The 19,194-nt window shown below is 38.1% G+C and overlaps 1 protein-coding gene across 1 annotated transcript; it reads left to right on the top strand.

Moving 5' to 3' along the window:
• Positions 1-629: 629 nt before the first annotated feature.
• On the top strand, positions 630-13,875 carry CISD2 (CDGSH iron sulfur domain 2). Its single transcript, XM_019962368.2, has 3 exons — positions 630-816; positions 11,093-11,307; positions 12,782-13,875. Exons 1-3 carry the CDS (start codon positions 714-716, stop codon positions 12,869-12,871), a joined length of 408 nt encoding a protein of 135 aa, XP_019817927.1. The 5' UTR covers positions 630-713; the 3' UTR covers positions 12,872-13,875.
• Positions 13,876-19,194: the final 5,319 nt, after the last annotated feature.

Here is a 19,194-nt window from a genome sequence, read left to right as displayed (position 1 = left end):
CCACGTTCCCAGTTTTAGTTAACCGAAAAAAAAAAATTGATCTACAGTAGGAAAGAAGAATTATCTACTGAAAACAGATATCTAAGTAAGGACTCTAACGGGTCTGGTCTGAGTCAAGGCCTCGGAGCAAGATGGCACTAAATAGCCAAAGAGCAAGGCTGTGAGCAGTGCCTAGTTTAGGTATCTTCTTTCTTTAAAAAAAAAAAAAAAAGATTTGTAGAGGGGAGACAGCGAAATTAGGCACTGCGGGGGTTCGAGGGAAAGGCTGCTCTAAGGAGAATTTTCAATTCTGGGGTCGTGGCTGGGACAAGAGGGCCCGAGGTAAAAAGCGACGCCAGGAGAAACTCACTTTTGAAAGGCACCTTCCGGTTACACAGTGCTCTCACGTGCTTTACTTCCTTGGACACAGTATCCTTTCTTGGACCTCCGGACGTGAAAGGCCCACCGTGAAGGCCCTCTTCCCCTCAAGACTCAGAAGCGGGCCTCGCTGCCCGACCGCCGCCCGCGCCCCTTCGGCCTCCGCGGGGCGCGCACGTCACCCGCCCGCTGCCAATCGGCGCCCGGCAGCTCACCTCTCAGTGCAGGCGCCCAGCCCCGCCCCGGCCTGGCCCCGGCAGAGAGCGCCGGTAGGCCGCTTCCGCTCTGGGCGCAGGCGCAGCAGCTCCGCCGGAGAGCCGCGGGAGTCGGGCGAGGAGCGGACGCCGCTGGCCAGGATGGTGCTGGAGAGCGTGGCCCGCATCGTAAAGGTGCAGCTCCCCGCGTATCTGAAGCGGCTTCCAGTGCCCGAGAGTATTACAGGGTTCGCCCGACTCACAGGTAATCCTGGCCTTCAGCCAGTCCCCATCCTTGCAGGCTTCTCCACGCGGAGGGTGGGGGCGGGCATCTGAAAGTCCTTCGGCCGAGGGGCGGGGCGGAGCCTGGCGGGTGGCGCGTGACCTGGGATCCCACTCCAGTATTCTCGCCTGGATAATCCCGTGGACAGAGGAGACTGGTGAGCTACAATCCGTGGTTTCGCAAGGAGTCGGACAGGACTGAGCACAGCACCCCCACTGCCACTCTCACTGCAGTCGCGGAGTAGGTGGGCACGCGTCGGCACTGCATCCTCAGAGTGCGTGTGAGGCCACATCCTGGGACTTGGCGGCCCCCTGAGCTTATCTTCGTGTCTGTCTGCAGTGTCCTTCCGTGTTGAGAGACCAGGTTTTTGCAGAGAAGGTGCTGAGTTGGGAACAGGCCCATTTTTTTCATCTCCGTCGCTCCCTGCAAGGTTGCTGGTTTATTTTAAAGTAGGAAAAGTCGTTATCCAAGGCTCAAAGGCTCTGTGTATCAGGCCGTCCCAGCTCTTGGCTGAGTTTGACCCACATAGTGTGGGTGTGTCTGTGTGAGAGAGAAACACACATACACATGTATTTGGTGGCTTTATTTACTAACAAAATTAGACAATTCCAGTTCCATGGGGGAGTGTCAACCTGTCATGGGGTCATTTGAGGTCATCATCGTAACTATGGGCCTGGAAGCAATTTAGTTTACTTGAGTTGGAGGAAAGATACTTTTGCTGGCATGACAGACCAAAAATTAGAAAGTGAAATTTACTGATGACATGTAACATTTGCACTTAAGTTCCCTCCTTTACAAAATACAACCCACAGCGCGGGATTTCATATCTAAAAGATGAACATTTCCCGAATGCTGCCAAAACTTGGAAGATATTGTTGGGTTCTGAGTTTTACAATGCAAGTGACATATGGGTAAACCAGACTCAGGGACTGATTAGGATGATGGTGGGGGAGGAGGAAGGGGAAGCCGGTTATTGATAAAGCAAACATTGAACTCATATGTTCTGACTGATTACCAGGGAATGTAAGCATGAATTAAGATAATTTTGAGGTAAATAGGGCTGCTTCTGGAACAGTTTAGACATCTATGGTAGCTGACTTAAAACGCAGTATTTGGAAGGCTGACAGGTAGAAGAAAACTAAGATGTATTTTGTGTAGACCAGAAGACAACTAGGGCCAAGTTAGTGATTGTTATTTGAACATGGGTTTTAGTTGCATGTTAAAGGAATTTTTTTTTTTTTTTTTTAATTAGAGAATACTTTACCTTAATAGGGTGCTGTGAGAGCTATCCCCTCTCAGAGATTTAAAAAAAACAAAAGGCGGTGTCTGGTGGTGGATAGGTAAGATGTGGTAAACTAGGTCTAAATCTAGTCTAAATCTAGAGATTCTTTAAATAATAATCACAGACATTTGGTTTGTTGACAAATGGATTGTGAAAATTTAACATTTTTAGGTGTTAAAAGGTTTGACAGAAAGCATGTAATTGAATAGAAAGAGTGGTAACTGAGTGAAAGTGAAAGTGAAGTCGCTCTGTTGTGTCCGACTCTTTGCAACCCCATGGACTGCAGCCTACCAGGCTCCTCCGTCCATGGGATTTTCCAGGCAAGAGTACTGGAGTGGGGTGCCATTTCCTTCTCCAAGGGATCTTCCCGACCCAGGGATTGAACCCAGGTCTCCCGCATTGAGGGCAGACGCTTTACTGTCTGAACCACCAGGTAACTAAGTAATAAACACTAAAAAAAATCTATACATAAGGAGAAACATAAAAGTAACATAAGATGAAAATGCTTGCAGATCAAGAGTTTGTAAACATCTTAGTCCTCTTTTGATTTTACTATTTTATTCTGATGGATTACAGCAATTATGTAAAATTTTGACTTTTTCTCCCCTTTTTTTAACATCACAGTAGGCCTAACCATCGGAGAAGGCAATGGCACCCCACTCCAGTACTCTTGCCTGGAAAATCCCATGGACCGAGGAGCCTGGTAGGCTGCAGTCCATGGGGTCGCTAAGAGTCCGACACGACTGAGCGACTTCACTTTCACTTTTCACTTTCATGCATTGGAGAAGGAAATGGCAACCCACTCCAGTGTTCTTGCCTGGAGAATCCCAGGGACAGGGGAGCCTGGTGGGTTGCCGTCTCTGGGGTCGCGCAGAGTTGGACACGACTGAAGCGACTTAGCAGCAGCAGCAGGCCTAACCATTTCCCTGCAGCTGGAAGTTTTGAATGTTTTTAATATATATATTTTATTCTTAATGTTCAGTGGGTAAGTAGCCCTATACCAATTATTTTTTCCCTCTTTAAATTACACCTTTAAATGTATTCATTAAATGGTAATAATACATCAAAAAGATACAATCATTTTGTGACATTTGTTCCCAGTTGCCAACTTACTTTCTTAATAATTTGTGTAAATTAACTGATGAGTTTTTAGCAGTCAAGAAAGAAAAAAAATCCCCTTACTCCCATGCCAACCTGTGCATGCTAAGTCAACTCTTTGCCACCCTATGGACTGTAGCCTGCCAGGCTTCTCTGTCCGTGGGATTCTCCAGGCAAGAGTGGGTTGCCATTTCCTTCTCCAGGGGATCTTTCCAACCCAGGGATCAAACCCAGGTCTCCTGCAGCTCCTGCACTGCAGGTGGATTCTTTACCCTGAGCCACCAGGGTGAACCCAGTTTAACCTTAATTATGTGTGTTGATTCTGAATGTGGCTGGTTTTATATTAAAGTTTTCCATAAATAGAGTGTAGATGAAGGAGACTGGAAGGTATGATATTTGACTTAATGACTAGAAGACTTTCAAACTTTTTTTTTCCCTCTCAAGAAATTCTGTCAACGAATATTTAATTCCTATTAAGGCATTAAGGAAACTCAACCTAAACCTTTTCCCTCTTGAATAAATAATATATAGTAGTTTCTTCTTTGACGCTCTTAAATACTTAATGTGAAGAATGATTCTCAGAAATAATGACAATTCTGATAAATATCTTTATAGTGCGTATTTAACCTGTTGCATTACAGTGTGTCTACATTTTAGTTCTCATTGTAATGTCCATTTGTTTAGGAAATGATGTTTGTAATAATTACAAAAAATGAGACAGTCTGCTTTGCACTGGACAATGATAATATGACAGTTGCAGAATCTATTGTGGAGCACTATGGAAGAAAAACTTCAAAGACCAATTTCCTCTCTGAGCTGCGTCTCTTGATTAGATTGTATTAGCTAATGACATTTGGATGTCTTGAATGAACTACTTTTAGAATCCATCTTAGACCTTTTTTTGGTTGAAATAAAAACCTGGAAGATAACTTTTCAAAATAAATTGTTTAAAATGTCTACCAGATCAAAAATATTTTCATTTCTTCTCTATGATAATTAGAGCAAAAAAAAAGTTACAGTTCACATTATTGTTGCCTGTTTTTCCTTCCCTATTTGGATCCAGTGGTGTTTTAAAGCAATTGACTCTCTCATGATGACTCTGCATTCTTAGTAAACACTTGGAGATCCTTCATTACTGTACAGTATTTATAGACAGCCCTTACCTGTCAAGACAACTTTGTCAAAAACCTGTCTTTGTTTGGGTTACATTGTTAACAGTGAGGCTTTTAAGGTAAATTAGTATAATTCCCCCTTTGAAAGTATATTGTATTCAAATATATTAACCTTTAAAAAAGCTTTCCCTGTCATACAACCTTTTAAAATAGAATAACAAAAAGCTTCCCATTCAAAAGTCAAAAAAGTTTACTTCTAGATTGAAAAGCTAGTTGTGAAACTGAATATAGTAGTTCTTCCCCACTTAAAAAGCTAGTTTCTTTGAAATGTAATGGTTTTACTCTTACAGCTATGAATCCTTGGACTGTAATATTTTTCCCAGAGTAACACAAATATGTCAGAGCTGACACTTTCAAGAGGATTAACTCTAGAAAGTACCAGTTTTGAGCAAAGAATTAAAGAAGTGGAACAGAATTGAAAACATATATCCACAGAAAGACTTATACAAGCATGTTCATAGCAGCCTTATTCATAATAATCCCAAGTTGGAAGCAGCCCAGGTACCCACCATCAGGAGAGTGGATACACAAATTATGGTGTATTCATGGAATGGAGTACTGATTAGTAATAAAAAAGAATGATTTACTGATCTACTGCATGAATCTCAAAAATTTTATAGAAAGCCTTTGTCTGTAGGAATCAGTGTCGAGGAAATAGACTGAAGGTGGCTGTGTGCTGTGCTTAGTTGCTCAGTTGTGTCTGACCCTTTGTGACCCCATGGACTGTAGCCTGCCAGGCTCCTCTGTCCATGGGGATTCTCCAGGCAAGAATACTGGAGTGGGTTGCCATTTCCTCTTCCAGGGGATCTTCCCAACCCAGGGATCAAACCCAGGTCTCCCGCATGGTGGGTGAATTCTTTACTGTCTGAGCCACAAGGGAAGCCCAAGAAAACTTGAGTAGAGTGGGTAGCCTACTCACTCCTTCTCCAGGGGAACTTCCCAACCCAGAAATTGAACTGGGGTTTCCAGCTGAGCTACCCCAGAAGCCTAGACCCACTCCAGTATTCTTGCTTGGAGAATCCCATGAACAGAGGAGCCTGGCAAGCTACAGTCCATAAGGTCCCAAAGAGTTGGACATGACTGAAGCAACTAGTTGGGATCAAATGCTTATGTCTCCTGCATTGGCAGGAGGGTTCTTTACCACTAGCGCCACTTTGGAAGCCCCTCAGTGGAGGCTAAACAGTGTCTTTAGTTGTCACAGCTCAGAGCTGAACACCTGAGATCTGTTTGTTTTATTGTATGTAAATTTACCTTTTTTTTTTTTTTAAGAAATGGAACAAAAGATGAATTTTCTTAACAGGAAAGTGTAATAAATGATTAAGTTCAAGCTAAAGAGTTGCATTTATTAACATGTAAATAATAAAGTTTATTTTTAAAAGATTAAAGAATTTTATTTCAGAAAACTTATTTTTGAGACTTTGGGAAAATATTTACATACTGTAAGTTGTAAAAGTTTTTTCCCCTTTTTAAAGAAAAAAAAAGTTTTTTCCCCTCTTCCGAGGTAGACCAACTAAATTTAAAAGTCAGTGTAATTAAAAAGCTTTTATGAAGAACAATTTTGATGTCATTTAAAACATTTTCTTCCATGTAACCACTCTGCAATTTAGAATTCCTCGTGTCATCAAGTATTTGTTGAGCACTTACTGTGGGACAGGCAATGTTCTAGATACTGGGACACTGTTCTGTTTATAGCAGTGAGTGGAAAAATTGATTATTAATTTCATTTTATTGGCCCTTTGGTCCTAAGTAGTCTTTACGTGGTAATAGTAAAGCCATCCATTAAAAATATTTTATTTTCATCTTTCTATAGTTCAGAAGTGAAGTCATTTCTATGTTTTACCCATGTTGATACATTAGAAAACATTAGAAAATATTTATGAAATTATCAGCAATCAAGTTACCAGTGTTATTTTTATGGGATCATTATATGCAACCTTTTGAAAAGTAAGAAAAAACAGAGCAAAATAGAAATGAACAGTGTTACCAATTCTTGACTGGTGGGATTACAAGTTATTTTATTTTTTATACTTTTTAAAAATTTTCAGATTTTATAAATTAAATGCTATTTCTGGTAATCCTTAAACATTTTTAGAATGTACTGTACAAAATACACATTAAACCTAACAATTAGTGGGTAGTAGATTTCCCTTTACAGACCTAATATATCTGCCGTAGCTCAATATATATTAAACAGGTTCATAAGAAATAGCCAATCTTAAATTTTTTAAAAAAATTTCTTGTTTATTCTGTATTTCATATTTACCAAAAATCAGCTCTAACATATAATTTAAATGATTTAATTGAGCTTTATAGGCTGTATTATTTTCCTGTATAATTTTTCCTGTACTTAAATTGAAGTTTGTCATCTTTAAAAGTAAATTTTCCCACATAAGACTGTTGTATAAATTATTTTGTTGTAGGAAATAATAGTACCTTTCATCACTGTATTCCTATGATGTTTTACCGAGGAATTAAGTGTTGAAAGAAGAAAATTTTCTGAAGTAAATTTTAAAACAGCATTCTATTTATTCCCTGAGATTTGTAGGTTAAGATAGGGAATGTTAAACTTAAGAATCTAAGTTGAGGTTATCATCTTTACATGTTCATTCTCTTAACTTTTTGACTTTGATTTACTCAACCTCTTGAGACTTTTAAATTTCGTAGTATACATAATAATACTTAATGTTATACTACATTCAAAAACATTTATTGAATAAGTACTGGTTCAAAATATTGTACTGGATGTTGGGGCCAATAACAGTCTAAGACATTTATTGCCTGATCTGTAAGATAAGTGTAAATAAATAATTACAGTACAATGTGAGTGAGAAAGGGACTGACATTTACACTCTAGATGTCATTTATTCGTTCATTAAGTCACTTAAATTCATTCATTCGTTAAGTCACTCATAAAACATTTATGAGGTTCTACTTGGTGCCAGGAAGTGGAGCTCCTTTTCCTGTAGGATTATGGAGGAATCAACTTTGTAAACTTTGTATGATAAAAGAAAATGAAGAAAAGGGGCTTGAAAGCAGAGGAAGGAGCGATTGATTTGCTTTGTGAAATTGAGAAAGATTTCCCTGGTGGCTCAGATGGTAAAGCGTCTGTCTACAATGCAGGAGACCTGGGTTCCATCCCTGGGTTGGGAAGATCCCCTGGAAAAGCAAATAGCAATCCACTCCAGTACTATTGCCTGGAAAATCCCATGGATGGAGGAGCCTCATAGGCTACAGTCCATGGGGTCCCGAAGAGTCAGACAGGACTGAGCAACTTCACTTTAATTTTCTGGAGGAAGCAGTATTTGACCCTAGTTTTAAAGGGTCCACATAAATGAGTCAGGTAGACCACAAGTAGAAAGGCACGGCAGACAGAAGGAATCCCTCATGCAAAGGACACAAGAAACCTGCCACTAGGTAATCAGTAGCTTTGGCTGGCTCTAAGTACAAGAGGGATGGGATATTTGTGGGTGTTGACACTGTCAAAGTAGCCTTCCCATGTCATAGACATGGTACTTTGTGGAAACTTGGTCTACAGCAGCACCATCCAAAAGCCTTTTGGTGATGATGGAAATGTTTTCCGTGCTATCAAACATAGTAGCCACTAGCCACACATATGGAGAAGGCAATGGCACCCCACTCCAGTTCTCTTGCCTGGAAAATCCCAGGGATGGGGGAGCCTGGAAGGCTGCCGTCTATGGGGTTGCACAGAGTCGGACACGACTGAAGTGACTTAGCATAGCATAGCATAGCCACACATAATAGCTCTGGCGCTATTAAAATGTGACTAGTGTGTCTCAGAAACTAAATTATGAATTCTACTTAATTTTATTTAAATAGCCACATGTATTAATCATGTTTTTTATGTTCTATTTTTTATGATAATTGGACATCTTGGGGACCTTGCTGGCCAGGGAGGTTTGCCCACTCCCCGGACTAGCTGATGCCAAAAAATAGTAAACTACTTGCTTGTGAGCATATTTTTGATATGCAAACCAACCAATCCAAAGCCTACACTCCAAACACCTTTATCTAACTCTCACTTACCAAGCAGTATTCACCCTGCCCTAAATCACCCAAGGCCAGATATGAGACAGTTAGGGACTACCTCTCTAGCCCAAAGCCCACTGAAATTATTCAGGCCAATACTAAACTGTTCACTGTGCTTTACCTTGCCTTTTCTGTAAACCACAATAAAGGCTTGTGCCCTTTTCTCTCACCTTGCTCCTGACCAAGCCTCATACTTACCTATATGGTCATGGGTGGCCTGTTGTGCTCCCTCCTCTTGTGAATTGTAAGTAAACTTTTCTTTCAAGGCAGTTGTCTCCATATCTGTTGTCTTACCATATCTGATTATAACAAAATCCTGGGTGCAAACAAAACAGTGTGGCTAGTGGTTACGGTCTTGGATAGCAAAGATCTATAAATAGACCCTTCACCCCAGGAAGCAGTTCTTTGTCATTTTCAGAATGTTAATTCACTCAGAGTGTTTCTGTGGAGTGTCTGCACTTTTGTTAAGAGACTAGAACAGATCAGCCTGACTGGCAAGATCTTACCCTTACAGAATTTCATTCTGGTGACTGAAAGATTATATCCCCAAAGATTTCTGCCATGTAGTATTGTCAGGTTGAGTCGGCAAAATGTTTTTTCATAATCTTAATAAAAACTACCATTCACTTTTACCTTCTCTGTGCCAGGCACTCTTATAGGTGCTGCACATATGTAAATAGGTTGTTTCATCTAGAGCTCATAACAAACCTTTGGCATGGTGTTATATCAAAAATAGCTTTGTTTTGGAAGAGTTAGTATTAAGCCAGCCTTTTAATAGTTGAATAGTAAGAACAGTTATCTCTGGAGAGTAGTTTTACTGAGAGAAGAACAGATAAAATTTTGGCTCTGTTGAATTTCATTCATAGTGACTGAGAATAGGCTTTGTACTTACTCTCCTGGGTTAAGCTCCAGTTTACCCACATGAAAAATGGGAATAATAATGGTGCCTACTAAATTCAGTTAACACAATGTTAACTGAGGTATTATAGTTGCACTCTTAGCATGATCTGTTCATTTATTATTAACAGTTATTAGCATGCCTTAGCATATGACCTTCAATTTTTCTTTTTCTCCATTAAGCTACAGTGCTTATTAGCAAGGTGTCAGGTTAGCACTCAGTGAATGATGACAAGTGATAACTCTTAAGGTCAGAAGGGATTCCCTATGGAACCCAGCAGAGGCAGTGTACTAGCCAACATTTGATAAATGCATGCTGAAATATAAATATTTTGCCTCCTTGGTGTGTTTCTCTCTGCAGACATAGAGAACATTTCATTTATGTCACTTATATTTCCTATCCCCCAAAACAGTGCTGAGTACAAGAGGCTTTAATGAATACTTATGAAGTAAGATGTATCTAATAATGAGATTATTTAGTATGTGAAAATTTCACCTAGCTCTTTAAAATAGCTTTTACACAACACAACATTTAGGTTTTTCTATAGGAATCACACTATGCCTTACAAAAAAATGTAAATTAAAGCACTGAAGACATATTCTGTCTGAAATTATAAATCAGTGGTAAATAGTTTACAGGAAATTCTGTTGTGTGATTTTAGACATGGTGGAAATGTTTTCTAAACATATAAAATTGAGTTTTATTTATAATTATGGTGATTGTAATTCCTGAAATAAAACTAAACACAAATATACTTAGGATAATGAGATAGGGTATTGGATAGAGGGTTTATTTCTGAAAACTTTGTTTTCCAGTTTCAAAAGTCTCAAGGCAGTCCACAAATAAAATGAAGTGGTCCTAGGTACTGGTTCCTTGATATTTATTCACAGTTTTACAAATAAGGTAAGAAATTAGAGTGAGAAGTAAAGAATTAGCTGAAGGGTGAGACATGCTATTTAAGTTCTTTAAAAATTTTTTTTTAGTTCTAATGAGGTGGATGAAACTGGAGCCTATTATACAGAGTGAAGTAAGCCAGAAAGAAAAACACCAATACAGTATACTAACGCATATATATGGAATTTAGAAAGATGGTAACAATAACCCTGTATACGAGACAGCAGAAGAGACACTGATGTATAGAACAGTCTTTTGGACTCTGTGGGAGAGGGAGAGGGTGGGATGATTTGGGAGAATGGCATTGAAATATGTATAATATCATATATGAAACGAGTTGCCAGTCCAGGTTCAATGCACGATACTGGATGCTTGGGGCTGGTGCGCTGGGACGACCCAGAAGGATGGTATGGGGAGGGAGGAGGGAGGAGGGTTCAGGATGGGGAACACATATATACCTGTGACAGATTCATTTTGATATATGGCAAAACCAATACAATATTGTAAAGTTAAATAAAAATTTTTTAAAAATTCACAAAAAAAATAAAAAATAAAAAAAATTTTTTTAAAAACTGGAAAAAAAATTTATTTACAATAGGTCCTTTTTTGGGGGGGAATCAATGAAAGTTTATTAATTTATCATTAGCAATTGGAATAAGCAGTTATTTGGTACTTATATGCAACAGGTATTGACCTAGGTAATTTACATGTATTATTTAATTTTAAAATATTTATGTTTCATTTTTAACTAGACTACAGTAGCTCTTTGTTGGTCACAGCATAGCAGTCTGTACATGTCAGCCCCAAACTCCCAGTCCATCCCTATTTGAGTCCTTTTTCAGACTCTTAACAAATCTGTAATTTTAGTTTCAGAATGGCTTCGGTTGTTGCCTTTCCTTGGCGTACTCGCACTACTTGGCTACCTTGCAGTTCGTCCATTCCTCCCGAAGAAAAAGCAACAGAAGGATAGCTTGATTAATCTTAAAATACAAAAGGAAAATCCCAAAGTGGTGAATGAAATAAACATCGAAGATTTGTGCCTTACTAAAGCAGCTTATTGTAGGTGTTGGCGTTCTAAGACGGTAAGATGTCCATTTACACGTACACTAAAATTTTGTGCAGTTAACATGGTTTTGCTTCTTAAATCCCCGGTTTTGAGGTTCTGTGAGATGAGAGAATTTTCCATAGTATTCAGCACTGAAAATCTGTTATAAATTAAAGTTTGCCTCTTCTGATCAATATACTTCCTACATTAGGAAAGTTAGAGCACCACGGAAACTTAATTGAGCAAGTTACTTAATCCTTAATCTCTGTCAGTTTTTTTTAATCTGATAATATCACAGAAATGTTTGAGGATTTAGTGAGATGATGTATGTATAGTACAGTGCCTTCTATGTAGTATGAGCTAGTGAATGGCAGCTGTAATTATGGATGATTTTGAATATGGAAATTAAAAAGGAATTTGGTAGATGCAACTAGATTATCATATGATGTGAATTAAGTCAGACAGAAAAATACCATATAATATCATATATGGAATCTAAAATAAGACACAGATGAACCTACTTATGAAACAGAGAATCAAGGCAGAGAACAGACTGGTGATTGCCAAGGGGGTGGGGGGTGGGGAAGGGTGGAGTTCGAGGTGAGGGTTAGCAGATAAAGATTTTATATATAGAATGGGTAAACAACAAGGTCCTACTGTACAGCATAGAAAACTATTCAGTATCCTATGATAAACCGTAATGGAAAATAATATTTTTTAAAAAAAGAGTGTATATATGTGTATAACTGAATCACTTTGCTATACAGCAGTATTTTCGACAATTTGTAAATCAATTATATTTCAATTAAGAACAAATAAATAGACAAGGAGGAGGAGTTTGGAATGATACATTGTAAGTAGTTGATGAGATCTGTTTTCTTCTGCTACTTTGGTCATAGGCTATTTGAGACTTTAAGAACAATAATGTTCATCATAGCATCATTTATAATAACAAAATCTTAGAAACAATCTAGATATCTGATAATAGAGGAATGATTACAGTATGGTATAATACAAGAGTGCACATAGTAAATAGAGGAAAAAAGATACCAAATTGTTAATTATTACTTATGAGTAAGTTTTTAAAAATATATTTTATAATGTTTTTTAAAGTATTATAGTGTGCATAAGTTTTATAGTGAGAAAACATGAAAGAACTTAATTTGAATTTAAATTACATCCTTTAAAAATTTAAAATAATTGAAAAGGTGAGCTCAGAGTTAGAGCTGTATAAAAAATAGGAGCTTATTTTGATATCCCTTTAAGACTATCATATTGACTTGTATGGAATCTTCCAAAGCTTTTAAAATCTGCCAAATAATGAAATACTTAAATGTTAGGTTTGCCATAGTATTGGAAGGTAGTTAGCTATAGAATATATCTGTTGCTCAGAAAAGCTATCTGTTTTTTTTTCTCCCAAAGTAATGGACTTTCTTTATAAGAGCATGTCAAAAATATTTCTACTTACTGACTCATTTGAAAAATAACATCTGCAATTTTTTCCTTTCTAGTTTCCTGCCTGTGATGGTTCACATAATAAACACAATGAATTGACAGGAGATAATGTGGGTCCACTAATACTGAAGAAGAAAGAAGTGTAATAGTAATGAATTAGGATGGAATTCAATTCTGTGCTGTAAAAAGTTAGAACAATATTTTTGCATTCTTTGTTTATAGAAGATCTTTCAAATGGTGGTCTTAATTATTGCTACTGGTTGAATAATTATTTCTGCCAATTTATTTTCTTTTTACACTACTGTTTATATTTGATACTTTGTATATTCAAGCAGTCTTTATATAGAAATTAAATGACAGTTCTTTCATTCTGACTTCAAAGAATTAATGTATCTTCCTACAAAAAAAATCAACATATTTAATTTTAATTGAGAAGGTTTTGGCAATGAGTGCATAGCTGTTTGAACATCAATATTTTCAACGGAATCTATACTTTATAAATGTCTGCCTCCACTATTAAATATGTATATAGTTAGTACCCTTCTGTTTTGATCATTTGCAGTGATTTTTTTCCCCTTCCATATTTCATTCTTTTTAGGTCAGTAAGAAAAATATTGCTGTCAGAATTGCTTGAGTTTTCAAAGAGAAAAACTCTTTGCTTTTAAAATATTGTTCTCTATAAATGTGAATACCCGAATTTCAGAAAAAACAGGAACTGGGTATAAAGTTTCAACCAGGAACAATTATTTACATTATAAAAGACTTGTTTATAAAAGGTTTGTTTGTGTCTGTTTACATGTCTTGTGTGTGTGTATGTCAGAGCCGTCTGACTCCGTGACAAAGTCGGGTAGGATGGCAAGACTACTTAGAGCTAAACTCATGAGCTGCTGCAATTTGAAGGTCAGTTAAAAATAAAGTAAATCTGGTACGGCTGGATCCCTTTGCTGTTCACCTGAAATTATTACAACATTGTTAATTGGCTGAACCCCAATATGAAATAGTTTTAAAAAATCTGAATTTATAGTAATATGATAATAGTTCATTGTTCAAAATTGTATCTGTATAAACATTTTCCTCTTCATTACAGTGTAAACCAGTAAAACAAAATACAAAATGTGTGCAAAATAAACTTATTGGAGAATCTTTAAAACTTTCGTAGTTTTTTTAGCCTGAGTCAATTTAATTTCATATTACAATTCTTACATTAATAGCTATCAGTCAGTCCACTGTGCTTTCTTTATATATGAAGACGGTTCAGGAGGCAGTCATACTTAATTCTTCCAATAATCATCAAAGCTAATAGTTACTGTGTACTTATGTAACAACACTGCACTAAGCATGATACCTGGATCTTTATGAAGAGTTTATCACATTTAATATCAAAGCTTCTGTCGATTTAGGTGATCTTGAGTTTCTGGTGAACAACAGCAGGAATTTTTAAGTTAGGGTTAGAAATGTAGGTATGGTTTTGAGAAGTTTTACAAGGTGTATGTACAAAATTGTTGCTCTTTCTTCTGCTGTGAGTAGGAAGAAATACGACATTGCTCTCACTTTTGGTATTTTTTCCCTAAGACCTTTTTCTTAACACCCGTCTGAGGTTTCAACTGTCAGATTAACCAGTTATTTTTCCACAGTTGATCACAAGACTTGGGGAAAACGCTCCTCACTGAGACTCTGCATAGCCTGGTCCATAATGCTTTTCTTGAAAACTGTTCACTGCAGATCAGAGCAACATGGTTTTGTACATGTTCTAGTAGTTGTCATTCTTAGATCTTACAAGAGAAGGTCAAATTTTCTCCAAATGTGGAGACTAGAATGAAACTACCAATGTTAAAATTGTTAGGTAGGAAGATTTTAAAAAATTGAACTTTTTTCATCTCATAAAAGGTAATTCTAATACTCCAAAAATAAGAAGGTTACACTCTCGAATAAGATTTTTTTCCTCCCCACATTTTCTGTTGTTAAAATTGGTTAAAGAAAGAAACAGTCATTTCTTTTCTAGGCCATTTCTTTCTTTAACCAATTTTAACAATTGAAAATGTGGAGAAGAAAAAAAAAGAAGGTAATACTCTTGAGTACGTTTTTTTCCTCCCTACATTTGCACCCAAATATTTTCCCACATGTGCAACTCCTTCAGAAGCCCTGGGCTGGTAGTAAGCTGTTATTTTAATTACTTCTTTACATAAGCAGTGTTACCAGTTGCTATCATTTCCTCTTGTAAGTTCACAGAATTCTATCATGTCTGTCTTAAAAAATTGACATCTAATTGAAATCTAATTACATGTAAATTGATACAATGGAGGATACCTTAGCTCTTGAAATACATATCTTGGGTTCCTAGAACATTCTAGAAACAGCCATATTGTTACTGTCACATTATAATCATTTTGAGGACTACTGCTCCTTACCCAGGAAACCAGTCAGTCATTGCCTTACTCAGACGTGAGCACCACCATTACATAAATAAGTATCCAAAACTGTTGAGCAGGACTTGAGGTATTAGTGATTCATTCTTACAGGTGATTAAGCAAGTTACATTATGAAAAGCACATTACAATTCAGTTTTGAGTTCAATGTTTCATATGATGATTCATTAAATTGCTTTTGTATATTGTAACCTAATTTGTTAGTAAGTTTATGGCAAGCTAATTAAGCCAGCTGCTGATCTATATAGTTCTGTCTTCCTTACTGTAATCCTACAGTCTTGCATTAGAAACATGCTATTACCTTGCAAAGAGAGTTTTAAATTTTTTTAAACAGGGTTCTTAAATTATGATAGGTATTTTATTTACTACTTACCAGAAACATCTAACTGCCTTTACTTGTTTAGAATTCAGTTGTGGAGCATCACCAAGCCTGAGAAGATCAGGAGAGCTCTTACTAGGCTTATAGACTTTGTTTAGAAGTGCTCGCAGATCCCCGACTTCAGCGTCTGCCTGTTCTTGTGCTGTCCTAAGTCACTCAGTCGTGTCTGACTCTTTGCAGCTCCATGGACTGTAGCCCACCAGGCTCCTCTGTCCATGGGATTCTCCTGGCAAGAATACTGGAGTGGGTTGCCATGCCTTCCTCCAGGGGATCTTCTGGATCCAGGTATCAAACTCACATTTCCCATGCTGGCAGGCAGGTTCTTTATCACTAGCGCCACCTGGGAAGCCCTGGCTTGTTATTACTTCACCTCTAATTCTAACAAGTTTATTTATCTGATTTCTGCTCCTGAACAAATCACAAGTATCGACAGGGTCCTTCTAGAGTCAGGTAAATAATGTGACAGCTGACAGCAGGGGAGGGAACCAAAAAATAAATTTAATGTGAACAGTAAAAGTGTAGCAACTTGAGAAAACTTCAAGTAGGGTCCTCCACAACACAGTGCCTAAGAGCATCACTGTGGTCCAATTACACAAGTGATGTTTAATGATGGATTTGTATCAAGATGGTGGTGTCATCTGCATATCTGAGGTTACTGATATTTCTCCTGGCAATCTTGATTCCAGCTTGTGCTTCCTCCAGAACAGTGTTTCTCATGATGTACTCTGCATATAAGTTAAATAAGCAGGGTGACAATATACAGCCTTGACGTACTCCTTTTCCTATTTGGAACCAGTCTGTTGTTCCATGTCCAGTTCTAACTGTTGCTTCCTGACCTGCATACAGATTTCTCAGGAGGCAGATCAGGTGGTCTGGTATTCCCATCTCTTGAAGAATTTTCCAGTTTGTTGTGATCCACACAGTCAAAGGCTTTGGCATAGTCAATAAAGCAGAAATAGATGTTTTTCTGGAACTCGCTTGCTTTTTCCATGATCCAGCGGATGTTGGCAACTGGGGAAACAGTGGAAACAGTGGCTGACTTTTATTTTTCTGGGCTCCAAATCACTGCAGATGGTGATTGCAGCCATGAAATTAAAAGACGCTTACTCCTTGGAAGGAAAGTTATGACCAACCTAGATAGCGTATTAAAAAGCAGAGACATTACTTTGCCAACAAAGGTCCATCTAGTCAAGGCTATGGCTTTTCTAGTGGTCATGTATGGATGTGAGAGTTGGACTGTAAAGAAAGCTGAGTGCCGAAGAATGATGCTTTTGAACTGTGGTGTTGGAGAAGACTCTTGAGAGTCCCTTGTACTGCAAGGAGATCCAACCAGTCCATCCTAAAGGAGATCAGTCCTGGGTGTTCATTGGAAGGACTGATGTTGAAGCTGAGACTCCAATACTTTGGCCACCTGATGTGAAGAGCTGACTCATTTGAAAAGACCCTGATGCTGGGAAAGATTGAGAGCAGGAGGAGAAGTGGGCAGCAGAGGATGAGATGGTTGGATGGCATCACTGACTCAATGGACATGGGTTTGGGTGGACTCCGGGAACTGGTGATAGACAGGGAGGCCTGGCGTGCTGCGGTTCATGGGGTCACAAAGAGTTGGACACGACTGAGCGACTGAACTGAACTGAAGTAGTTTAAGGTATGTAAGAAGGTAGGATTTGTGTTTTGTTTGGTTATACCAATTTCTACTTCATACAGTTAAAAGCTGAGTGCTTAAAGTGGTATCCAGGTGGAAAGTTTATGCAGGAAATACCTTGACTCATTCCTTGATATTTGGAGGCTTTCTCATAGGCAGTTTTTCATTCAGTTGAAACATGTTTCAGGTTTAATGATTAATTCACTACATAATTTAATTTGCTAAAATATGAGAAAAACTAAAGGAACACTGATTTAAACCACATAAATCAAGTTAGATAACCTCCTCCACCTTAGGGAGGATGACAAGTCATGTTTAAAGTCATTCAGCTGTAGTTCTGTGACTGCCTTACTGACCACATAGTCCCTTTGCACCAGAGATAGGACTGTAGAAGACTCAGGGCTGTTGCTCTGTTTTAGCTATGCTGCGTCATCTGAGATTATGATTTAGTTGTCACAGTAACTTTTTACTGGAAGCTCATGGTATCATGTTCAGAGAGACATCTATTATCTTTCGCAGAAATCCAATTTGTTTGGAGGTTATGTTGAAGCAAGCATTAGTTTTATATAAAAAGTAGACCATATTACTTACTAGCAGTACTATTGTGCAATTTTCTACTAGGTTTATATATATATATATATATGTGTGTGTGTGTGTGTGTGTGTGTGTGTGTTTTGGCCATATGGCATACAGGATCTTAGTTCCCTGACCAGGGATTGAACCCATGACCCCCACAGTGGAAGTACAGAGTCGTAACCACTGGACCTCCAGGGAATTCCATTTATGGTTTTGAAGGACACTGAAAATCTGTTCCGAGAGGCATTATCTCTGCCAGAAAGGACATCACTTTCTAAGTTTCCTTTGGCTTGAATCCTTGATTCTTGCTTACAAAAAGTATATTCTGTGACTCTGTTCTCTTAAAACACTGTTGTCAAATAAACCAGCCACAATATTTACAAGTTACTGATGTTTATTATAAAGCTGTAATTTTCCAAAATAATATAGAAATGGGAAAAGAGTAGTAAATTGCATAATTACAGAGATGAAACTTGTAATTGAAAATTAAAATGTCAACGTTCACTAAATTCTCAAATTTCCTGTAATTTTCCATTAGTATCCATCATAAATTCCTCTGCATTAATCACACTAAAGATAAGAATCAATAACATCCCTTCAATAATTTAAGACAGAAGTACAGCGTCTTTAACAAGATGCTGCTGCCATGAAGGGAAATAAGATGAACGCAGAAGTACATTCACTTTAAAATTTTGCATGCAACTGTGTAGCAACACACTGGAAAATCTAGAGGAAATGGATAATTTCCTAGTAAAACATAAAAGATCAAAAGCGACCCAAGATAAAATTCTACATGTTAATAGACCAATTTTCATATATGAATGAAAGAAGCAAATTTTAAAATCCTAATTTTAAAAGTTCCAGGTTTGCAATGGCAACACACTCCAGTACTTGCCTGTAAAATCCCATGGACGGAGGAGCCTGGTAGGCTGCAGTCCATGGGGTCGCTAGGAGTCGGACACGACTGAGCAACTTCACTTTCACTTTTCACTTTCATGCATTGGAGAAGGAAATGGCAACCCACTCCAGTGTTTTTGCCTGGAGAATCCCAGGGACGGGGGAGCCTGGTGGGCTGCCGTCTCTGGGGTCGCACAGAGTCAGACACGACTGAAGTGACTTAGCAGCAGCAGCAGGTTTGCAAAGAGATGATTCTAATGTGATTTAAAGTATCCCAAATTTCTTCAAAAAGGAACAACTCTTCAACTCATTTCATACAGCTGCTGCTGCTGTGGCTGCAAACTGTCCGACTCTGTGCGACCCATAGACAGCAGCCCACCAGGCTCTTCTGTCCACAGGATTCTCTAGGCAAGAATAGTGCAGTGGGCTGCCATTTCCTTCTCCAATTCATACAGCTAGTATAATATTAATATAAAAAATTGGTAAAGAAACAGAAGCCCCCCCCCCCCAAAAAAAGACCAATCTCATCTATACATATGGATGAAA

Source organism: Bos indicus, chromosome 6, assembly GCF_029378745.1.
Source record: "Bos indicus isolate NIAB-ARS_2022 breed Sahiwal x Tharparkar chromosome 6, NIAB-ARS_B.indTharparkar_mat_pri_1.0, whole genome shotgun sequence".
Classification (NCBI taxonomy): domain Eukaryota; kingdom Metazoa; phylum Chordata; class Mammalia; order Artiodactyla; family Bovidae; genus Bos; species Bos indicus.
The sequence above is the reverse complement of the archived record's forward strand: the minus strand, read 5'-3'. Positions and strand labels throughout refer to the sequence as shown.